The sequence below is a fragment of the Trachypithecus francoisi genome, unplaced genomic scaffold (genome assembly GCF_009764315.1).
Source record: "Trachypithecus francoisi isolate TF-2019V2 unplaced genomic scaffold, Tfra_2.0 Lachesis_group2, whole genome shotgun sequence".
In the NCBI taxonomy this organism is placed as follows: Eukaryota; Metazoa; Chordata; class Mammalia; order Primates; family Cercopithecidae; genus Trachypithecus; species Trachypithecus francoisi.
In genome coordinates, this window is record NW_022681465.1 from 78,812,595 (window position 1) to 78,837,654 (window position 25,060).

Here is a 25,060-nt window from a genome sequence, read left to right on the forward strand (position 1 = left end):
CTGTGATAAATTAATGTTTGTTTAAGGTATCAGTCCATTGTATTTTATTGGAGTAGCCCAAATTGATTAAGATAGCATTCAACTTTGAAATCTGTATTTTTCAGGTTCTTTACTTCAAAAAATAGTTTTAAAATATATATTAAATCAAATCAATATATTTTTTGGAATATACTGTTGGTTTCTGTTTCCTGTTTTTTGTTTGTTTGTTTGTTTGTTTTGTTTTAACTTTATGTAAAGGTTAATAAGCTGTTCCTTTATCTTACAAGATTTCCTTCCTTCACTCATTATTTTGTTGACATATTAATCCATGTAGTTTCTTATTGCTGTAGTTGACTCATTTTCAATGCAGCATGATATCCCATGGCATCTGTAGTTTTTTGTTGTTAAAAACCATGCTGCTGGCCAGGTACAGTGGCTCACACCAGTAATCTCAGCATTTTGGGAGGCTGAAGCAGGCAGATCACGAGGTGAGGAGACCGAGACCATCCTGGCTAACACAGTGAAACCCCGTCTCTACTAAAAATACAAAAAATTAGCCAGGTGTGGTGGTGGGCGCCTGTAGTCCCAGCTACTTGGGAAGCTGAGGCAGGAGAATGACGTGAACCTGGGAGGCAGAGTTGGCAGTGAGCTGAGATCGCACCACTGCACCTGGGCCACAGAAAGAAAGAAAGAGAGAAAGAGAAATAACTGTAAGTGAAACTGATAAGTTTTAGGATGAGGAAACCACATGGATTAAACAAGTTAGCTGTCACTTTGGGAATTAGAGCCTTACCTGGTTTCAACACAGTGCTGGTAAACTTTGAGACACTGGATAGCTTATATGATTAAAAACGGTAAGTAGACCTTACTGTGACATTTAAGTACAGAGTCTCGATCTGAGTGTTTCAAGGAATAAATGGTGTGTGTGTGTTTCTGTGTGTGTGTGTATAACAGTGATTATGTTCTACTTTGAGTTAGAAAAATAAAAAAGACTTTATGTTAGAGAAACATCAAAAACTTCATTATGTAAGCTCTCTCAGGAAATAAGTTGAAAGACTACCCAAAGCTGGCATGCCACTTCCACAGTGTTGTCGCACCAGCCTGCCACCATCACTCTCCAGAAGACCTCCTCATCCTAGCTATTACACCTAAATTTCAGGAAAGAATAGGAAGGACAGAGGGCAGAAAAGCACGCATTCCCCTGACACAGCCTTACATGTTTCCGGAGGCCCCGTCCAGTAACTTTGACTTTTACCTTATTAGCCAATACTAAATCACTTGGCTGCCGTATTCTTCCAAAATGTATAAATCATGTTTTATTAAGATGGGCATGTTGCCACCTCAGATTTTGGGGGGTTCTGTGGCAGAATAAGGATGAATATTGATACAGCAATCAGTAGTGTGCCACAAGATGCAAGAAGGATGTAAAAAAAAAACAGATACCAACTCTCCTATAATCATGTTTTCTATATTTAGAGTCAGAAATATGAATTTTTAAAGGCAAAAATAAGCTTCAGATCCCTTTGCAAATTTGCTTTTTAAAAATAAAAAGATACCTAGAGAAGATAAATGGCTTTCTTAAGTGCATAGAGTTATTAGTGATTGATGTTGAGCTAACATTTCTTGGCTCTCAGTTGAGTTTTCTTTCCGTTTTCCCATGTGGATTCTCCCCTTTCTACCTATATTCTGCACAGGCAGGGTCCCAACAGAGAACAGATGTCACTCTTAAGTTACAAAGTTGAAGGAAGTTTTAAAAAGAAGACTGTTTACCAAGTTGTGTGTAGAGAGTTGGGGCCTACAGGGGATATCAGGGACCCCAGGGATAGTAGTAACAGAAATGTTACCAACGCTAAAACCCAAATAAGAAAGTAATGTAGACAAGACTGCATTGACAGAAGTAGTGACCTTCAACAGAAAACACAGCCAGCTCACTGTCTTCAAAGCGGGAGCCCCCATTACTGGCCACATTTTCTTTCTTCCCTCTGATCTTCTTTCAGGGTTCTCCATTAGCCTAATCCAACTGAAGTCAGAGGGTAATGGACTTTGTTGCTGGAAACCATACAGGTCAATTTCCTGAACAAAAGGTAGGTGAAGAACAGATTTGGAGGGGCAAAGAGATTTCCAGCACAATGGCTCATTCTTAGGTAACAGAAATACTTTCTTAGTAGTATAATATAAACACTCTCTTATTTACTCAAATATCTTAGCAGGCTTCTGATTCTGGATTGCTTGGCGTCCTGTTTATCAGTACTCCTTCAGGTTTCTGATTAGCACACTCTTGCGTGCTTCTTTTTGCCTCATTCTTCAGGCTCCGAGGGTGTCAGCCTGTCTCATAGGGTACTGGTTCTTAGCATCTGAAGTGCTTCTCATTAGCTACTTGCTGGTGCTGGGTAAGCAATTACTTGGTAACTTGTTCCAGTGTTTCCATGAGGCTTTCCTATCCTAGTTGCTATGCCATAGTTCTTTCAAGATATGAAATAATAGCTCGAAGTCCTTTAGGTTTGTTTAACATATGAAGCTTGTAAGGTGTTGTAGTATACCACATGCTGAGCTTTCCTAAAGTTCATCCCAAGTTCCTAAAAGTGTCCAGGAAGATACCTGGCAAAAACTAAATTATCCATCTTTAATGATTTCTTTTTTTTTTTTTTTTTTTTTTTTTTTTTGAGGCGGAGTCTCGCTCTGTCGCCCGGACTGGAGTGCAGTGGCCGGATCTCAGCTCACTGCAAGTTCCGCCTCCCGGGTTTCCGCCATTCTCCTGCCTCAGCCTCCCGAGTAGCTGGGACTACAGGCGCCCGCCACCTCGCCCGGCTAGTTTTTGTATTTTTTTTTAGTAGAGACGGGGTTTCACTGTGTTAGCCAGGATGGTCTCGATCTCCTGACCTCGTGATCCGCCCGTCTCGGCCTCCCAAAGTGCTGGGATTACAGGCTTGAGCCACCGCGCCCGGCCCATCTTTAATGATTTCTAACACAAAGGAGGCACAAATGCAAATGGAATTGAAATGCATCACTATAAATCTTATAGTAGTCTGTGGTGAAGATAGTCACTTCGATTTTATTGTGTAATTTGTGCTCTGGTGATACTTCTGGATCTGATTATGTCAATGACATATATAATTATATATAAATCTTCAAATTAAAATAAAATAGTCTTACAGAGAGAGGCATTAGAACTTTCTACAGGCAAACTGGCTTATAGGTTTATATCTTCTGCTCAAAAAAAGAATTCCCAGATGTCTGACATCCTTAAGCATAATGTTTGCTTCCATTTTCATAATTGTATTTTGGCCTTCCTTTTCCACATCTGTGTTAATCGTAGGACCCAGCTGTTGATGGTTATATTGATATATCAGCTTTAGATTCTAATGGGAAATGCACTATTATTCTCCTCATGGGTTTGCCATCCTAAAAATGTGACCTTTTTTTCTACCATAATATCATTTAGAAAGGATCAGATTGCTCGCTCTTAAAAGCTGCATTTAAAACAATATTAAATAAATTAGAAGTCCATTAATGCTGTCAGCATTATTTGTTAGCTAAGATGATCTCTGTGATAGGTGATAGTTTTTAGCCTATCACAGAGCTCATCTGAGCTAAAAAATAATGCTAATTTGACCTCATCATATTTATGAAGGAGGGAGAAATAGAAGCATGTATAATGTAGAAAAACATATCTTATCCTTATGTTTGCATATATTGTTGTATAAATATGGTTTAATGAATATGTTTTCTCACCTTTCTTTGCTTGCATTTCAACAGAGTACATTACAAACACTTTTTCTTTTATCATTCTAAATATGCCAAGACAAGATTAAAAGATAAGTAAGGAAAATATGTTTGTATCTGTTGATAAAATCAATTTGTAGTCCTTTGTTTACTTTTTTCCTAAAATTGAATTCTCAGAAAATTGCCACTTTGTTATTTTAGGTACCCACTTTTCCATATTCAAACTTGTGCAGTGAATTCTTTATGCCATTCTAATAAGAGACATTCCATGCCCAACTTCAACTTTGTCAACCTTACTTTGTAAAAATATATCTCAGTATATTTAGAATTAACACATTTTTCTATCTTTTTATTTGTCCAGTGGTCTAAATGAGATTTTGAAATCTGCCTGACAGTTGTTTCTCTAGCTTTTTTTCTGGGAGGTATTTGGAGGGTTGAAATTTTCCACCATGAAGTCATACACCTTGAGCATGACCTTGATTTTGTTTCTCTCTACACTAATGAGACCCTGGGTAGCTCTTATTTAAGGAACCTGCTTTTGTCTGCTTGGCTAAATTAAATTGATCATAGCTAACTGTGGATAACCTGTTGTTATATTTATTTATATTTTTGAGTACATTCAGAAGGTCTAAAAAATTATCAGCTTTATATTGGGTATCACAATTAAGAATATCACACTGTATTCTTTCTTTCCAGTCACCTGCTGGAGGCAGTGACCTTGTATTTGTTTTAGAAATGAAACTGGATATATCACTATCACTTTCCCTGCAATAGCAATGACAAAACAGCATTTAAAGGTCAAATAGTACAGATCTTAGTAAATACAAACTATAGCCTCTACCCTTAATTCTGACCTTGACATAGCTTGGTAGAAAATACTGATTAAAAATGGCTTCTCTGATAATTACTAGGATTTTGTTAGATAATTGCTAGATGCTTGCTAGAAACATTACATTAATGTAGTAAGTAAAAGGGACATTTATTAATGTTCACTTGTTTAATTGGTTGTACACCTAGAGACAAAAAAAAAATGTCAACTTTCAATAGGTAACTTGGATTTTGTTATATAATTGCTAGATAATTGCTAGAAACATTACATTAATGTAGTAAGTAAAAGGGAAATTTATTAGTGTCTACTTGTTTAATTGGTTGTACACCTAGAGACAAAAAAAATGTCGACTTTCAATAGATACCTTGGGCTATCTCTTGAAAATAAACAATCTGCTAATATTTAATGGCTACACACTACATGCCTGGCACTGCGCTGAGAGAAATGACATCTGAACGTTCTCATTACTACTGAGTTTTGAGTTGTATGTAATTTCAAACTAGTTCAGGGGTGTTTGTAAGCAGGTTCAAACTTTTGTGTATTTAAATGTGTTCTCTGTTATTTTGTCCATACATGAATGATTCTAGGAAGCCCAGGAAATTCTAATATTAGGTAAAAATACTTTCTAAGACTTAAAAACAGAAAAGTTTTGAAATATTTGTGTTGCCTTTGTCCTTTTTTAAGGTGTTGGGGTAGAGGGGAGACAAGATTCAGTGTCCCCTATTTTTCCAATATCTGTAGCTTATTCTTCTATGGGAAAACCTCTGCCACTTTTATTCTCTACCCTAAAATGAAAATTTGAGCATGTTGAACATGATCTTATCCAATTAATTATGTTCATGAAGTGAAAAAGTTGTTTTGCTTTTGTTTCTAATATACTTAGGAAACATCTAAGGCTAAACAATAATAGCATATATATGTAGTACAGTGTATTTATGTGTTTGCCTTCATCCTTCTCTTACCAAATCTATAAGCACTTATTTCACTAGTCTAGTCACATTTCTAGATCTGAGTAATAGAGCACACTTTTTACTTTCAATGTAAGCGCTGTATTTGTTTTCTTCATCTAAGGAAACCAACAGCAACTTCTGTTATGTAGCTTGTCAGTTTGTATATATCATATATGCATTCCATATTTGTTTCCTGAGAAAAATATGTGAAGAATAATATTTGCATTACTACAGTGGTGTTTCCAAATTTAACTCTAGGCACTTTGAGTCCAGGAAAACATAAATATATCATTGTGAAGGAACATTTTCATTCCTTCCTCGAGTAAATCAAGTGAGGGAGTGGGATATATGAATGTGTGAAAACTAGCCAGTGATGCTTACCCCCGATAATGCATTCATGATTAAAGTAATACCTAATAAATTTGAAATACTTTGCATTATTTCAAGTTTTCTATTAGTGTTAAAATATATGCTGAATTGTTTATGATATCTGCTATACACACATCAATTGGGAGAACAGTTGATCAGACTACTAAGGGCATCTCTTTAATTTCATTAAATTTAAAGTTCACATTTCAAACATAGTTAGAAACACCCTGAATATTAATTAGAGATACTGGTTCCCTCTGTGGTTCAGATGAAGACATCTGGCTTTTTAACTTACAAGATAACTTAAGGTAGTTGTGGTAATATTATCAAACAGGATAACATTTGTATACCGTTATTAGGTCAGTTCAATATTTTTCCTAGATACCACTCATATCAATCACTCTGCTAAATGTCTGGGATACAAAGATGTTTAGGACATGGTCTATGCCCTTAGGAAACTTTGGTTATACTGGTGAAGGCAAACAAATAAACAGATGGTACAGCAATCACATGATAAATGGAAGCACAAGTGCTGTGGCCATTTAGACTAGAAGCTTAACCAGACTGGGAAGTCTGAGTTTAAGGGATGAAGGTAGATCTTCCAAAAGAGCTGCATCTTGAAAGACTATTAGAAGTGTCCAAAGAGAAAAGAGACCAGAAAACACATTGAGTCAGAGAAAACTACCTATATAAAAGTATGGCACAAAATGAATTGGCTTGTTTGGGGAACTGCAAGTAGCTCAGGGTGGTGGGAGTACAATCTTGGGTTTTGTTATAAGGGTTAAAAGCAGTATTGCTCAAGAGAGATGCAGGGGGCACATCATGACCAAGTTTTTGTGATTCTCCTGAGAGGTTGCACTTACTCTTGAAGCTATGAGGAAACTTTAAGCATGGCAGTAGCATGATTTGACTTGTTCGTAGATGCTTTGAAGAACGGACTGAAAGGGAGTTAAATTGAGATGGTAAATTATTAAAATTTGTTTTAAAATTTGTATTAATATAGAAAAGAAAAATAGAAGAAAAAAATTTTTTTCATTAAAACAAAGAACTGCTATATTTTTCAATTTCAGAGCAAAGTAAAATCATGATTAGAAAAAGCCTTATGTAGTCCTAGAAATAAAACAGGCAGAATCAAAGTCCTAGGTTGGTGAAAGAACAGATGGTTAAGTTTAACATTAACCACTGCTTACAAGATATGACAGGATAATATCTAATTGTGACATAGTGTACAGAAGTGTAATTTGGTTTTAACAAAATCTTGGAAAGTAAACAACTGACCTCAGAATTATTAAGGGTCACAAAGAAGAAATGCACAAAAGACAAGCATAGTTATTAAGGATGCCAAGTCATTTTACATATGGCAAATATATAATCATAGAAGTAACCTAGGGTCTAAGATAGTCTCAAATCAAGTGATACCATAAGACTGTCCTGAGATAAGCACTAGGCAGGAATGGGAATCTATGTATTGTAAAGAGATGGGACAAAAGAAAGATTATTTTTAATTGTCATTTGTGTGTGTTTGATTGGTTGTTTGTGATGAGCATGCACTCTCCAGGCTGCTAGCCTGATAACTGTTTGGTATTTGAATGGTAAAGTAAAAGCAGATACTGTTTAGTTGCTCTTCTGTCTAGAAGCTCTGGACCCACCCAGTGGAGAAAAGAGTACAGCATGGAGTCACACAAGTGATGGTAAACTCATCTGGAGATTCAGGGAAAACATGTTTTATCAGCAGCGTACTCGGGTTAAATGAATTCAGTTTGGACACATAGATTTGGGATGTCTAGGTAAAGCTGAGTAAAGACCAATGCCTCCAGATAGATAAGATGAGAAGTCAAGAGAGAGGCCTCTTCTTTAGATGAATCATGTTCAACTCCATTCACCCAAATAATTGAGAGTAACCCAGGTTTGGTTTTAGTCTGTTGATTGTTTTATGGGAATGGGAGGCATGGAGGAGGGAGACAAGATTAACAAATAACTAAGATGGTATTGGAGTGAGACCTGTGATAGTTCACTCAATAGTAAGACTATATGTATAAGATTTTCTCCTGCTTAGTCTATTGAGTGGTAGCTCAGAGTCCCTGTGATGTCTTCAGATTTATGTTATGATAGGCTAATACTGGTGAATTTACCATAAAGATTTGCTTTCTGAAACTGTTTTTCTTTTTCCCATGGTCTAATTTATTAACACCTAGGGTATGCGGCAAAGTTCAGATATTTACTGTTTTTTCTTAAACTTTGGCAACAATTTGTTGAGCTTCAAAATATGTGAATCCTGCTTTAATATTGGCTTTAATTTTTGTATTGTATGTTCATAGAGATATTGATCATCTAGTTTCCTAAAAAAGATAATTTATTATGAATCTATTTTTTTCAATATTTCAGCCAAGCAGTAGATTATTATCTTTCAAAACACCTTGATACCTTATTGCATTTGTCTTTGGAAATGTCATAGTGCATTCTAAAATAAAAATTTTCCTATATGGCTAATGTTATCAAGATCACTACTTTAACCAAGTTTTTCTACCCCTTCATATTCTTGTGATTATATTGCCATTTAAAATACTGAATATTATTCTCCTTTTTCATTTCTACCTCTGAAACTTTTTGACCTAAATTTTGTTGACAGCCCACACATCTTACTTATGCAATTTGGTCCTGTGTGGTGTAGCTAACAAACTATGGAAAAATACATAACCAAAAACAAATCTGAATATCCTCAAATTGGCATGTGTAATTGGAATAATCAGTCAGCTAGGTCATTATCAACTTGTGGGACTGAGTAATAATAATAGTATTGCTATTACTTATTCTTTCAAGGCACCAACTGGTTTACAAAGAATGTCAATACATTTACCTCTTCTGGCAAAATGATACTGTATCTTAACAGTGTTGAGGTCAGATAAATCATAAAAAATATCTGATTTTTTTTTTTTTATTCCTGACTTATTTTAATACTCTATTCCTTTGCTTGGATCTCACATTCATTATGAATAATAAATATTCTGGGATTTAACCTCTTCTGAGTTAGCTATTTCTAAGTTTCTGTAAAACTTTCTATTCCCCAAATGGAGTTGTATGTATCTTATTTTTTGTCCTTAGGCAACTTTCTAAGGTGACTTACCACTAATCTAGCATGTCATTTCACCATAATCAATTACAGAATAAAAAGAACCCTTTGAATCATTCCCCATTTTAACCAGACACTTCATTTTCAATAGGTAGCAAAAGCAAGTCAAGAATGTTCCAAACTGATAGCAATCTTTCTACATGCCATCTTATGTATTTGACACACGTTCACTCTAACTTGTTCTTTTAATTGGAGGGTCCTACCTCTGCCATTTTTATTTACTTTTATACTATTCAGTTCTTGTCATCCAAAAAATAATTTCTTGTGAGATGATCCTCATGCTCTCTTCATCCTTTGCCAATCTTTGCTTACCCAGTTCCAGCCTCTTGGGGAACCTTAGGGTTCAGCCTCCTGAACCCTACTGGGGCAAACTATAGAACCTCCAGGCCATGGAAGGAGGCTATTTGAATACTGACTTAAATGCAACATACACGCATTCAAATAACAGCCTTCCAGAGACATTGCCATTGATTTTACTTTCTTATGTAAATAGAGAGAAGCTTAATAGAGATAATTTCAAGCCTCTCAGAAGAAGATATGGGAGAGATTTCTGAGTAGGCTATTCTTTGTCTTTTTTTCTCTGATCAGAGAATTAGGTACTATCCTCTCAAACCTCATCTGCAATGTGATCGCAGTTGTCTCCCTGAGGCTTACACTGTTCCCAGCTCCACTATCCATAAAACCTGGAGGTACAGTGCTATCATGTTTGGTTGTACATAAAGGAGTCCACAATGCTACACTTCTTCTAGGCCAGCCTGGGGTAGACATACACAGATACCCACACCTCAATATATGCAGATGACTTTGTTAACCTTTATTGCTAGTGCCCAAAGAAAAGTGAAGATGAAACGCTGTTGACTCACTGAAGCAGATAAGTCATTTTAGAACTAGCTCAGGAAAATCTGGCATGAGTCATAGAAGCTATGCACAAGAGAAATCATTAAGCTTTGAATGTTTACTTCCTTTCCTGAACAGTCCCTGTTGACTAAGAAATGTATGCTGATAATTATTAAGGTATTCTCTTGCTTTGTCAGTAAGCCATACTTCTGTTTCCCTCCACATTGGAGGAGGTTAAGGCCAGACACCTTTATTATCTGTCTGGATATATTCCTTAAAGTTAGTCTGCCAACTTGTGGCAAATTTGGCATTCTGCTTGATTAACTTATAATTCACTCTTCTACAGGAATTGCACTAAGTGGTGTGCTCCCTTCAAAAATCGCCAGTAATTACGCTTCATACCCAAAGTAGTCAGAATTGTGGGAAGTGTTGGCATTAAAGAATATTAGGATTTGAAGCAAATAAGAGTTCTACTGCAGGAGTCAGGGATGCTCCATTTCTGGGTCTATTTAATTGTTTTGCCCATTTCTTCTCCATTCCTGAAAACAGAAACCTCATAAATGGATTATAATATTACATTTGTCTTTTTCTTTATATTTTTATCATTCAGAAATGCAGTAAAAATGACTTATTTCCTAAAGGTAATATAACCTTCATTTTCTTCTCTATGCCATAAAAAATAGCTAGAATATCCTCATGAACATGATTTCAAATGCAATGCACTCAATTTTAAAGAGGCCCTGCTTCACTTTATTTTTGTTGGGTAGTAATACTATGGTTGAATATGCATTTTTTCCTGATTTGAGATCATTGAAGGGAGCTCATCAGAAATAGGAATTATGCCTGAATCACCATTGTTTTAGTCTTGTAACTGGGTAAAATAAAAAACAAAAAAACAGAAGTTAGAAGAGAGAGAGAGAGGGAAAATAAAACAGATTGTTTCAAATACTCTTTTCTCTGTGCTTGTTTGCTAACAGATTTCCAAATCAATTTACATCTGAATTGAGAGATATGCCCCAGAGAGAATAATCTGGGCCTTGAAAAGAAATCTGTATCTCTGTGTCTCTCTGTCTCTCTCCCCCACCCTTCCTCATGCCCTCACCCCAATGTACACACACAGAGGAACTCAAATGTAATGTGAGTGGAGAATTGATTTATCAGAGACAAGTGATTCTCTAGGGATTTAACCATTATGAGTAAAAGGGTATTTAACTTGATTATGTTGATCTAAGAAGTTGTGTTTTGCCTCTCTTAAATACTGTTTGGTAGTTGAATTCTCTGTGAAGTTCTCTGTGAGATCAAGGAGTCTACACATTATAAAACTTACACTTGTATACAGCTTGTGTGGATTTAGATGTCAATGCTAAATGTTCTCTCAGATGGGTAACTGACCCAGAAGCCTTTCATACTAAGAACACACTGAATATGCAACATAGGATAAGAGTTAAGTTGGGAGTTAGGCTTCTAAAAATAGCTTTAAGTGCTTAATACTTTGTGCCTTTTTACACAGCCTTACACAGCAGGGGATTTCCTTGACTTATCTTGTTATATTTCGTAGTCAATAAACAAAGGTCTAGCATTACTCATAATTGAAGCTTTATTTATTTGTTTGCAATTTAATGTCATGCCTTTAGAGTTGAGAAACATACATTGTTGCTGAGTTATGTAATTATAACTTAGCTGTAAATAAGAATATGACTTTTAAAAATACTTTTTTAATACAGTAAGGCAGTAGTTTTAACTGATGTCATTCATGTTCTAAATGTGTCATTAAAATAACTTTGGCATGGGAGAATGGTTCTCTATATAATTTGATTAGATACAGATCTCATAAGAGTACTTTTGCCTGAAATAGATAACTCTATGGAAATATTGGGCAATACAGATCATAGTATCTTCATCATTTTACCAAATATATTACAATAATAATTAGATTTGCAAGCACTATATCCACAATCAGCAGCCTAGAGATCCAGTAGAGAGATGCTGCTACCTATCATGACCCAACAGGCTACTTAATGAAACTCTGAACTTTATCCACATCAGTAAAACGAAGATAATAAAGACTGTTCTTGCTACCACAAGGCTTTTATGATAATCACCATGTCTAATAAGTTTCTTGTAAGAGATCTATGTAAACTGTACTCATGTTTCTGCTATTGTTAGTTGTGTTATGGTAAGTATTATGATTATGCAAATATAATGAAAATAATACTTGCAAGCACATCAGACATGAGTTTGTATTTTTTATTTGTTTTGTTTTTGTTTTTTTTTTTTTTTTTAATTCTTAGACAAACCAGATCAGACCTTGGGCAAGTAGCTTAATGTTTTCCATGACCTTAAGATGTATTATTCCTTACATACTAGATTTGAATAAAGTTGAGTAATCTGAATATATTTAATTATTTGTTTATTTATGTATTTTGATCTTGTAATCATGGAGATTCTGAAATTCAGTGTGCTTATAAAAAGGATAAATTGTACAGATCCCTTACAATTCTAACTTTCTATGAATTCATGGATAAAAGTCAGTCTACCATAAAAAATATTTAGTGTGCCACTATTTTATTTTATTTTATTTTATTTTATTTTACCATCCTTTCTTATGTCTGGTAGTGGGAATCCCAACCCAGTAGTAAATCCAGGTAGAAAAAAAAAAAAAAAACAGACACCACATTGCCACAAGCAGATGAGTGACGCATTATGCTACGACATTATGATAGCTACAGGGTCACTAGGAGATAGGAATTTTTCGACTCCGTTATCATCTTCTTATAAGACCACTGCTGAATGTGCAGTCCATCATTAACTGAAACATCATTATGTGGTGCATGATTGTACTTATTTTGCTTTGTCCAGGTGTTGAGTGAAAGCACACAGTATCGATTAGTGTTTCAGACTGAACCTGTCACCCTGTGCCATCTGCACCTTTCCTACTCTGGAGCTCCGAGCCTCGGGCAAGGATTTTCTTCCAGAGGACTGTTCCTATCAGATAACTGTACAGATTGCATCAAGCAACCCCAGGCTTTGGGGTTAGGTGGAAAGATTTTGACTTAATAGGAAAATATAAAACTGAAGTACAATTTTAAGGTCAAACTATCTTCACTGACCTTACACTCTCCAGGAAATTTTACCTCAGTGTTTTTTTCTAATGAAAAGCCTTAGATAATTTTTCTCTAAATGTCCTTAAGATATAATAGAGATTCTCTTTTGGTGGTTGAGAAGAAACATAGTTTAAAGAATTTCTCTGTTATGGTTATGTTCTGAAAATGCCTGAATATCCTATGTTATAATTATTATGAATTTTACTATATAAATGGTTATGACATAAATGGCCATGGTCTTTTGAATGAAGAGAGTTTATAGTGTGGTTCAGACAAATCTGTTATTGAATTCCAGATGTGGCACCAACAAGTGTGTCAACTAAAGCAAGTTATTTAATTTTTCCAACGTTTGCATTTCCTATCCATAATAACAATATCTAGTTAGATTTCAAGAATGTTAAGAGCAATGAAATGATGTACCTTGCAATAAATAAGTCCTCAGTGTATGCTGATTTCTTCTATGGTGACTTTATATTAATGCATATATGCATGCATACACATAAAATATATTTATTAATACTTATATATAAACATATGTAAAATATATTTGCTTATATTTATTTATATTAACAAAGAGGTACCCCATGGAAATACTTGATTTGCTTGAAAAGCTAATTGTAATTGAAACATCACCCTTAAAATATTTAAGTAATGTCAAATTTGGGGCCTGTTTTATAAATAGCAGTAATGAACTCTTAGTATAAAAAAATTGGATGAATGAACAAGTCAAATTTAAAATAAAGCATTGATTTGTTTAATTTTTATTTTAAAATAATGTACCAATGCCAAAGAAAATATGAGAAAAAATCTGTGATATCAAGCATCACTAAATTTTAATTTATAAGACTACTTAATGCAAATTTTGTATTTTATCATCATTCTTGAAGCAAAAAATAGTACACTTAGAACTTAAGAGATTAGTTGACCACGGAACAAGTTGAGAATGAGCTCTCAAAATAATCAGACATCACTCTTCATGGCAACAACAATTTAGTTATGCAATAATTCTGTATTTTACTGTTAAAAACTGAACCCTCTTATAAGGCAAAGGGTTGTTATCAGAGGTACACATGTTTTTATGCAGATCATAGCACTAAATATAAGAAAAATAAGCCGGGCAAGGTGGCCCAAGCCTATAATCCCAGCACTTTGGGAGGCAGAGCCACGAAGATTGCTTCAAGCCAGGAGTGTGAAACCAGCTTCAGCAGCATAGCAAGACCTTATCTCTATAAAAATTGTAAACATAAGCTGGTCATGGTGGTGCACGTGTATAGTCCTGGCTACTCGGGAGGTTGAAGCAGGAGGGTCACTTGAGCCTAGAAGTTCCAACTGCAGTGACAATGTACTTCAACCTAGAGAAGAGAGCAAGACCCTGTCTCTAAATACTTAATTAATTGATTAATTAAGTCTAAAGTCATTCCATGCCCAGGGTTGGCATCCTTAACACCTGCATTGTTCAAAGACCAACTGTATACAGATAATAAAATTATGGTGTATTCAAGTAAACACACTCTTTTTGAAACTGATGACCTGTTATACTTCTTATAACTGCAAATGAATTATGATACACTATATTATTTTCCTTAAGAACTTTTAAATGCAACTTTCTATCTGATTGGCATTTCCAAAATTGATAAAAGTTATATCTTTATGCAATGACTGCAGGAAAAATATAGACACACTGATCAACATTTTGTAGCCTAGTTCTGCAGAATTTATACTCTACTGGTGGCTTTCTAATTTCACCTCTTTATTATCCAATTGATTCTTCAATATTTTAGCAGTTGGTTTGTGCACTTCAGAGTCTCTGAGTGCCATATTTCAGATTTTCCTAAGATTTTACCTGCCTGACACATTTATACTTGTATTTGCTTGCAAATAATAAAGAAAAATTAATTCTGATATCCAATAATGGAAAGTTTTGGCCCCCTAAATTAAATAAATTTCAGCTCATGTGAAAGGTAATGGACTGGAGAGCTTTTGTTCCCATAGCAGGCTACTGAGTGGCTAACTTGAATTGAATATATTATGTCAGGAGGCCTAGGACACTGGAGAATAAACATTCCTTTTTCTTTTTTTTTTTTCTTTTCTTTTTTTATTTTTTTTTGGAAATAGCCTTTCACCCTGACTTCCCAAATTTAGTAATAATATGGACAGGATGACTAGATAGTATTTTCATTCAAGCCTAAAGAAAGCTCAAAATGCATTATTACTGAGAGAAAGTTCTCACGTGGAATAAGCAAAGGTACTTACTATGTTCCCATTACTTGACTCAATGTCTTTTCGTCAAAAAAATAATTATTTTCAGTGATGCCTCAGTGAAGTGATTAACTCAATGAACACTTTGAATAACAAAAATATAATCTAAAAGGAACAATTTGTTGGTACATTGTTACCTAAAATGAAAGCAAGATAAACCTCAATTGAAACAGTTCACTTATATCTTATTTGCTTATTGTCTATAGGATTCAGATCATATGAAATTGGGTATATTTGGACTGTATGGTAAAGCACTTTGAGTATACAGTCTCCCATTCATGTATAATACCATATTATTGATGTAGACTAAAATATAATATAATAGAGTCATCTTTGCAAGATGAAAAAGGAATAGCCATGTAACACAAGAAAAAAAGCAGAATGGGATTACAAACATTCCTAGATTTTCACAAAACTTTCTCAGATGATAGCCTAAATCTCCCATTCAAGCCATTATTCAATAGTAGTAGATTAAAATAAGGCAAACAGGATGCCCAAAGCGGGGGTGGGGGGGAGATGGGAACCTATGATTTTTGTAGGCTTATAAAAATGAGAGCAATATAATGTAATAATACTGTGGTCCCTAGAAGGAGACTACATGGATTGAAAACACTAAATCTTCCACTTACAAACTTTTAATCCTGGGCAAGTCAGTTAGATTCTCTGCTTCAGTGTCATTATTTGTCAAACGATGGTAAGAATAGTACTCATGATTAAACTAGTTTGCCATAATAATTGGTGCTTTGAACAGTTTAGAACTATGTACCTGATTTATCATCATACTGCTTATAAGGATAACATTTTGTGTGTGTTTTATCATAGTCAATCTATTTTTTTCTCCTTGAGCCCTGATATGGTTTGGCTGTGTCTCCACCCAAATCTCATCTTGACTTGTAGTTCTCATAATCCCCACATGTCGTGGGAGGAAGCCTGTGGGTTGAATCATGGTGGGTGAGTTATCCCCATGTTGCTATTCTCATGATAGTGAGTGAGTTCTCTCTAGATCTGATGGTTTCACAAGGGACCTTTTTCCCTTTTGCTCGGCATTTCTCTTTCCTGCCGCCCTGTAAAGAAGGATGTGTTTGCTTCCCCTTTTGCCATGGTTGTTTCCTGAGGCATCCCCAGCCATGCTGAACTGAGTCAATTAAACCATTTTCCTTTATAAATTACGCAGTCTCAGGTATATCTTTATTAGCAGCATGAGAATGGACTAATACAAGCCCTTTGTTCCTGGGATTTTAATGGTATGTAGGTATGGTGGGGGAGGGGTTAGGATATCATTCCTCTACTTGGAATTCTTTTAACACCAGCCTCAGAATCTGCTACTTAAATGCTCACTTTCCTTTGTTATGGTTCACTTGGTGCTTGCAAACACAAGCAATATGTGTAGACAAAATTCAGTGTCTAAAGAAAGCAATATTGGCCTTGTATAGTAACAGAGAAGATCCTTATGCCTGATCATTTGCTCTTATGAAGAATAGCCTAAGGACCAGGTGCAGTGGCTTATGCTTATATTCCCAGCTAGTCAGAAGGCTGATATGGGATTGCTAGAGCCCAGGGATTTGAGGTTACAGTGAGTTATGGTTATGCCACTGCACTCCAGCTTGCATAAAAGAGTGAGATGAAAGAGAGAGAGAGAGAAAGAAAGAAGAAAAGAAAGAAAAGAGAAAGAGAGAAGGAGGGAAGGAAGGAAGGAAGGAAGGAAGGCAGGCACGCGAGGAGGGAAAGAAGAGAAAAGGAGAGGAAGGAAGGGAAAAGAAGGAAGGAAGGAAGGAAGGAAGGCAGGCAGGAAGGAAGGACAGAAGGAAGGAAGGAAGGAGAAAAGAAAAGAGGGAAATAAAAAAGAAAAAGAAAAGAAAGAAAAATAAAGAAAGAGAAAGAAAGAAAAAGAAGAAAGAAAGAAAGAGAATGAAAGAAAGAAGAAAGAAAGAAAGGAAAGAAAGAGAGGAAGGAAGAAAAGAAAGAGAAATAGGAAGGGGGAGAGAGAGAGAAAGCCTACATTTCATTGATCTTTCTGAATTTTCCATGAATCCCTAATATTCTACATTCTGTAGATACTATCTTCTCAAAATTGTTATTGTTGTTGCTTTATACTTTTATATTACTTAAGTTCTCATTTCACTTCTCTTAAACTTGTAATAACATTTATACTGACCTGTATTTGGTCCTTATTACATCCTTCCTCTACCTAAGGATTTTTCAGGCTCACCACAGCTGTTATTTTGGACCATCCAATTTTTGGCTGTGAGGCAGGAGAGGGAGTCTCCTCTGAACTGCAGAATTTTAACAGCATCACTGGCCTCTCCCCTTTAAATATCTGCCAGTTGTGAAAACTAAAATGTCTGCGGATGTTGTATGTTGCTGTATGTCTCCTAAGTGGTAAAGTCATCTTTAGTTAAGAATCAGCACTCTACAATTCTGCCTGATCAATCTTCCTAAAATACAGTTTAGATCATATCATTCTCTGCTCAAAATTTTTTATTGTCTTCCCGTTTTGTATTGAAAGTATTTTAAGGACTCAGACTCTGGTTATCACTGTGTTTCCTGGTATGTTCCCTATTCTCTCCTATTTCTTCTCTACAATTTAGACTGGCTAAAATTTTATATATGTACACACACATACTATGGGGTTTGGTAACTTTTCTCAGCCTCCAAATACTTCTATTCCACATCAAACATCATGTTTTGGATTTTTACCTGCATGACCCATTTTCTTAATCAAATTCCCTCACATAGTAGTTCAGTTTAAACCCCTGTTGGAATTGAGATGGGTCCTTGTTTTTTAAACAAAGACCTTGTTTAATTAAACTTTGTTTAATTAAAACTCAGTATAAAAGTGACTACACAGAGCAGTGAAACAAAATATTGAGCCCAGAAACAAATACCATTTTTATAGAGACAATATATAATAAAAGAAATATTTTTGTCTATATGGAGACCTGGTGATTTATTAAAAGTTATATACTGGCAAAAAAGACAATCTATTTGTTTAGAATAAAGGAAATGTGAACTTTTCTATGTACAAAAAGAGACCTTTCTCTAGGTAACATATGTAAGTATAAGTAAATATAAAAAATAAAATAATCAGAAAAAGCATTCAGGACATAAGAATAATCTTATTTAGAGATACCTCTTGAATCATCATGAGAAATCCAGCAGCTGCCAAGGAAATTACAGATTTAATTTTCCTACATAAACTAATTGAAATATTTATATGAAAAATTATATGATTGGAAGGTCAATGGGCAAATGATAAATTAGGAATAAATATTTATAGCACATATCAGTTAAAAGGGTGATATCCAGTCTTCAAGGAGGCATTGCAAATTAATAAGGAAAAAAATTCATTAGAGATGAGCAAGTCCATTTGGTAAATAAATACATGCATGCCTTCTCAAATTCCTTTGCTAGGGAAATGCTAGTAAAAGTAACAATGGGTTATTGTTTCTCACTGTATAAAGTGATACAGTATATTTTTACACATTGTTTTGGAAAAGGTACTGTCTTTTGAATCAATCTGGCAATATATTTTAAAATCAAACCGAAGATCTTACTCTTTGAATCAACAATCACACTCTTGGGAGTCTTACTGATAGAAAGAAAAGATACATGGATAAAGTTTTTTATTAAAGAATAGTTTGTAGTGGCAAAAGCTGGAGAACAATGGGTAAATTGAATTAACAATGGTATGATCAACAAATTATTGCATAGTTATATGAACAACAGATTATTTGGAGGCATTTTATATGTGATAACAATAGTAAGAGCATATATAGTAAGATTCATTTTTGTGGGAAAAAAAGCCAGAATCATGGATGTGTGTATGTGCATGTGTGTGTGTGATCATATGAGCATGGAGAAAGGTACAGAATGATCCTATGAGCATGGAGAAAGGTGCAGAATCCGTACCTGATTTTTGGGAAATACAGGTGGAGAGAGAGGAATGGAAACATTGGAAAAATGGGAAATAGAAAAGTTGCTCATGATTTTGAAAAATAAGAAAGCATTTTTAGGCTGGGCACAGTGGCTCATGCCTGTAATTCCAGCACTTTAGGAGGCCAAGGCAGGTGGATCATCTGAGGTGGTGGAATTTGAGTTTGAGGAGTTCAAGACCAGTATGAACAACATGGTAAAATGCCATCTCTACTAGAAATACAAAAATTACCTGGTCATGGTGGCACTAATCCCAGCTACTCGGAAGGCTGAGGCAAAAGAATCACTTGAACCTGGGAGGCGGAGGTTGCAGTGAGCTGAGATTGCGTCATTGCACTCCAGCCTGGGCAACAAGAATGAAACTGCATCTCAAAAAAAAAAAAAAAAGAAAACATTTTTAATATATATTTATTTGAAGTCACTTAAGAGCATGTATATGCAGGTGTGTGTTTTGTGTCTTTAGTGAGATAAATGAAAATAGACATACCTGCATTATTTTGAAAAACTGAATTAAATTTTCTTTTCCAGCTCCATAACCTGCCTCCATTCATACACAGAGAAATAAGCAATACCAATATAATTAAAGTGTAGTCTCCACTTGACACCCCATTGAACTTTTTATTATTTCCATTTTATCTAAATACATCAAGATGCTTTAACAATATACCTCTTCTGTGCCCTTATGTGGAGAAAGGAAATCTTAAATTAGATTTTACATTTTAGTAAATGTAAATATTCCATTTCTTGTTCATGGACCATCTAGAATTTTGGAAATCTTAGATGTATTTCTGAGTATTATACATTTTCACTTATAAAAAAGTGTAAGTTTGCTCAATCTCCAAAGTAAGAGTTTTTGCATGAGTTTATTATACTTTGTACATATTAAAATATTATGACATATGAGTAATTTCTTGTGTTAAAATTAAATTTTATTTTTTATTTGTATGCAAATACATTTATAGAGATTATAGTTTAATATGAGCAGAAATTTTATTATAATTAATTAACAGCGAATTTCACTTTAAGAACCTTAATCCTTTCAGCTAAATGGGGTTAGTTATTTTATTTATTTTTTAGCAGCTATGTGCAGTTCCAAGGTTTATAAGACTGGGCTTTTAAATCTTCTGTTCTATTTTTTAAATCTACAAGTTTGATGTTGGAAAGTCTCATTAACAACAAACAAAACTATCCATATGTATTCAAAACAAAATAGCTTGAAAAGTTTATGATAATTTAAGAGTTAATTTCACAAATGAAGGTTTGGCTTCATTGATATGTGACCTTGAAGTTGCACAGGGTCCCTCACTATCAAAAGAACCCTGTGCTTGGTTTAAAGTTCTGCTCCTGCCATCTTGAAACTCTTAATAATTTTATCTTTGAACTGATGTTTTGTAAGTGAAGTCCACTGGGACAACAGGGTGTGAACATGAGCAGCAGAACTGCAGGATGGCAGCAGCACACACACAGATTCAAGCCTGTAGGCACAGGAGACATGCAATTGGCCTAGCAGCAAGGAGGCATGTGCATGACTCAGCAGTCTGGATGCTATGTGTCCCTGATGTGGCCAAACCAGGACTAGGCCCAGATTAGGAGTGACTATCTGTAGCAGCAGGAGAAGCAGCAGCAACAAAGGCAGTCGTGGGAGATGAAAGTGGCTACCCATGCAGGCAGGGAGAACACCCATGGTAAGTAGACAGCTCGCTCATCAGTCCCAAGGGACCATCCCTGTAGTATCTATTTTAATTTTAAATCTCCCACGTAAATTCCAAGACAATACCCATGGTACTCAGGCAGTAAACCTTGTACATAAATTATTACAAAATAAATGTTACACATGGGCACAGCAGTAAGCACTTTAGAAAGTCATTAGAATTCTTCAGCATTTACAATTTCCAGTTTTGAAAGCAGCTGCAAAATTGCACAGCAGATGTCCATAAACTTAGAAATACAAATTAAATTGAAGGCTTGCATTTGATGGAAAATAACACTACTTTTATATGAAGTTTTAAATTAAACCAATTATTAACAAGGAAGATAATTTTTAAATTAAACTTTCTTTGTAACTAAAAATATAGCAATACAATATATAAACAGGCATTTTGAATTATATGCAAATCTTGAAACTACTTTCAGTTTTTTGCACAGCCTTGACAAGTTACAAAAAATATCAGAAGAAACACTAAAACATCATTGCATACATTTAAATTTAACATTCAATTCAATAAAAGGCAGTATATGTGACCTTTGTGATGGAATTGTTCTATGTCTTTACTGTGGTAATAAATACATGAACCTACACATGTGACAAAATTGCATAGAAGTAAATATACACATACATATAGGCACACAAATGAGTACACTTAAATTAGTGAGCTATAAATGAGATGAGTACATTATAACAATGTCAATTTCCTGGCTATGAAACTATACTATAGTTTGCAGCATGTTACTTCTGGGGAAGCTGAGAGAAGAGTACATAGAATCTCTCTTTATTACTTCTCATAACTTACATGTAAATCTATAATTACCTAAAAGTAAAAAATTTAATTAAAAAATAAATTCAGATGTAAAAACTGAATTCTATGTGAAATTAGTATGAAACTGATTGGCATGATGAGTTAAATATTTATTGAAAAGTTGTTCTATGAAAATCATCAGCTCCAAATGTACTCAAATATGTATTTTAAAATAAATTATCAGAAGTTGACCCTAATCTCACAGCCTATAAAATACCCGTAATAGGTTTAATAACATTTGGATTAATAGAAAGATCATTTTTAAATTAAAAAATATTTAAAATTATTTGTAATCTTGCAATAGCCAAGAGCAACTGATGTGATTGTCAATGAAATCACTGAAAATAAAGTTGATAATTATATAAATTTTGATAATCTAAGAAATGGATTTCAGAAAAATAAGCCAGAAAAATTTTATGATCAAAATATCACATTAATACAGTATTATTTATTGTATTACATGTAATTATGACATTAAAATATTAATTTTTAAAATTTGTAAGTTTATATTGTTACTCATTTATCACTGTTATCACATTAGGTTTTATAAATAATAAAATAGTTTTAAAGGAAAAATCTTTATATTTTATTATATTTAACAACTTTTTTTTTCTTGCATTTTGAAATCATTTTCATTTTGCTCTGGCTCTTATAAATTGTGTAATACTTGAATTATGGAGTTCAATAAAATTTATCCAAAAAATAATTTATATTTTAATAAAAGTTAGATAAGATACATTGAACAGCGTTTTTAAAAAATTGAGCTTGCAATTGTTTTGAAATGACATCAGAAGTTACAACTAATAAGTCATCTCAGAAATCAGCATTTCCTATTTTTTTTTTCCCCAGGACATAAGCCAAGATGTTCTTTTGCCTATTTCATTTTATTATTTTATAAAAAACCAACAAGATTCAGCCGTCTTCAATCCTGACACAGATTACAATGTATGTCACTTTGAGTGAGGGCTTCAAGGAAGTCTTTCCATTTACCTATCAGACCTGTGTTTCCAATATATATTTGTTTAAATGTTTATTTAGAAAAATTATAGTGTTAAGGATTATACAGCTATATCAATATGGATTTTTAAAATCTGAACTTCATGGTTTTGATAAAAATGTCTATACTTTGGCCTATATGTGTCATACTATCTGCTGCATTTCATAGCTTACAAATATATTATTAATACTATTTGACCACATTTCCTGGAAACCTTAAAGCATTCATTCTTGTCATTATTACATGGCATACCATTGTCCCAAAAGGAATTTTAGTTTTAAAAACAGCAAACTTAAAACTGACAAAGAGTGCATGTAAGTAACAGCAGACTGTTTCCACTTCATCATAGTAGGAAATATTTGAAAAACATCATCATTTAATTCACAATTAATGAGAAGTACATTTGTAAATGCTCCATTGTAAGGATTTTTCCAGTATTCAGTATTTTATCATGCTTCTGTGTACAGATCATTCTCACTTTTCATTCTGCCATCCTAATGGCTCAGTCAGTTTTCTTTTTCTGTTATGTTCCAGAATGATTCTTGGGGAAAGCAGTATTCATATGCACTCTTCAAAGCTATGAGTCACATGCTGTGCATTGGGTATGGAGCCCAAGCCCCAGTCAGCATGTCTGACCTCTGGATTACCATGCTGAGCATGATCGTTGGGGCCACCTGCTATGCCATGTTTGTCGGCCATGCCACTGCTTTAATCCAGTCTCTGGATTCTTCGAGGCGACAGTATCAAGAGAAGGTAATTTGTTTTATTTATCTCCAATGTATTTAACCAGCTAACCTGAACCAGTAGATTGAATTGTTTTCAAGATAACTACACTATCTCCTCTATGAAAAAAAAAAATGAGATAAAATGTTTAAAGTAAAAACACACAATCTTCTTTGATATTTTGAGGTTGTTTCTCATTTGTCTTTTGAATAATAGTTTTTAAAATGTGACTTTGCATCTACAGAAAAAAATAGTTACATATTTCAAAATGTAAAAAGCTGATAGAATATGTTATCATGGCTCATATTCTATCATATTTCAATAGTTAAAATAAACCTTCTCTCGTATGTGTTAGAAAAATTTTAGTTGATTAAGTGGAGACAGGCAGCTATTGTACATGTCCCTCTGTACCCCCCTCATCTATAATCATAATTTATATTACAATCCATATGCTTAGCTGAGCATATATTACCTGTATATGTAGATAAGTCGCCACACTCTCCAGTCTTAAAACTGGATATAGCAACTGCTATGATCCATTCTTATGCTCAATGTGCTAATTAAAATGATTGCTGCTCTAAACTTTTCTCAAAAGAGAGAGAAAAAGTAAATATAGGTAATGATTTGTTCATTGGATTTTATTTTTTTTTTCACATGAAGAATTTCTTTGGCTAGGGCTAAATACAGGGTATTTGGACCATACTAATATTCTTGACCAAACATCAGTAGCTTTCTGACAGATAAATAAGAATATTTTAAATTAATGGAACAATATGTAATGTAGGGGCTTTGTTGATCCTGACAGAGTCATGCACCTTGCCAAAGAGCATTTCTGAAAGTAATGATTAAAGTGGTTCTAGAATATTTCTCTTGGTGAGTGATAACAACTTAGTTTCAGAATTATCTTCAAAATGCCAAAGAAGTTTTTAGTTACTGCTTTATTTACAGAAGTTTTCAACACTATAATCACACAATACGAGAACAGAAACCTAGATATTTCCCTTGAATATAATTACACTGCCACCAGCTATTACAGTGAGCAAGCTGGCATTTTATTACTGAAGTAATGAAAAGATAAACCACAAAACTTGCTTTGAGGTTCATTTTTAAATAGTCTCCCAATGAATTAAAAATAACAACATAGTAAGGAACAAGAGACTGTATACAATGGTGAATTTAAGAATTAGATACTTAAAGGAATTTGGGCTAATTTTATGGAGATTTAAGATAAGACTATATCATGTTATATCTGATGTTTCTCTTGCACTGTTGTTTTTCTTTCATTTTATGTTGCTTTTAATAAAAATGTCCCTTTCACACCTCTTTTTTTTTTTTTTTTTTTTGGTCTGCCTCATTGCTATACATTTTCTCAATAAGAAAACAAATCTTCAACTTCCAGGATTACAGTGATTAGCATTTTATTGCATATTAAATAAGTTCACAAAGTTTATGTTTTTAAATATCCTATATTAGCCAACTTTAACTTGGAAACTCAGTGTATTCACTTATGGAATCATAGATACTTATATGCAAAGATGTTGTGATGTTTGTAATAATTCAAGTCATGAAGTTCTTGATCTTAAAAGTGCTTGATAGAGGACAAGAAAACGAGTATAACCCTTTGGTATTTACTGACATTTGGAGCAATGTAATTGGGAACAGCTGATTAAAAGAATATAATTTTTGTTTTGAAATGGAGTCTCTATCACCC

The 25,060-nt window shown here is 34.1% G+C and overlaps 1 protein-coding gene across 1 annotated transcript in view; it reads left to right on the top strand.

The window, feature by feature from the left end:
• HCN1 (hyperpolarization activated cyclic nucleotide gated potassium channel 1) overlaps positions 1–25,060 on the top strand; it is a 437,668-nt gene that overhangs the window by 260,801 nt on the left and 151,807 nt on the right. Inside the window, exon 4 of the mRNA XM_033179509.1 lies at positions 23,161–23,379. Coding sequence (XP_033035400.1) covers positions 23,161–23,379 — 219 coding nt within the window. The remainder of the gene's footprint in view (positions 1–23,160; positions 23,380–25,060) is intronic.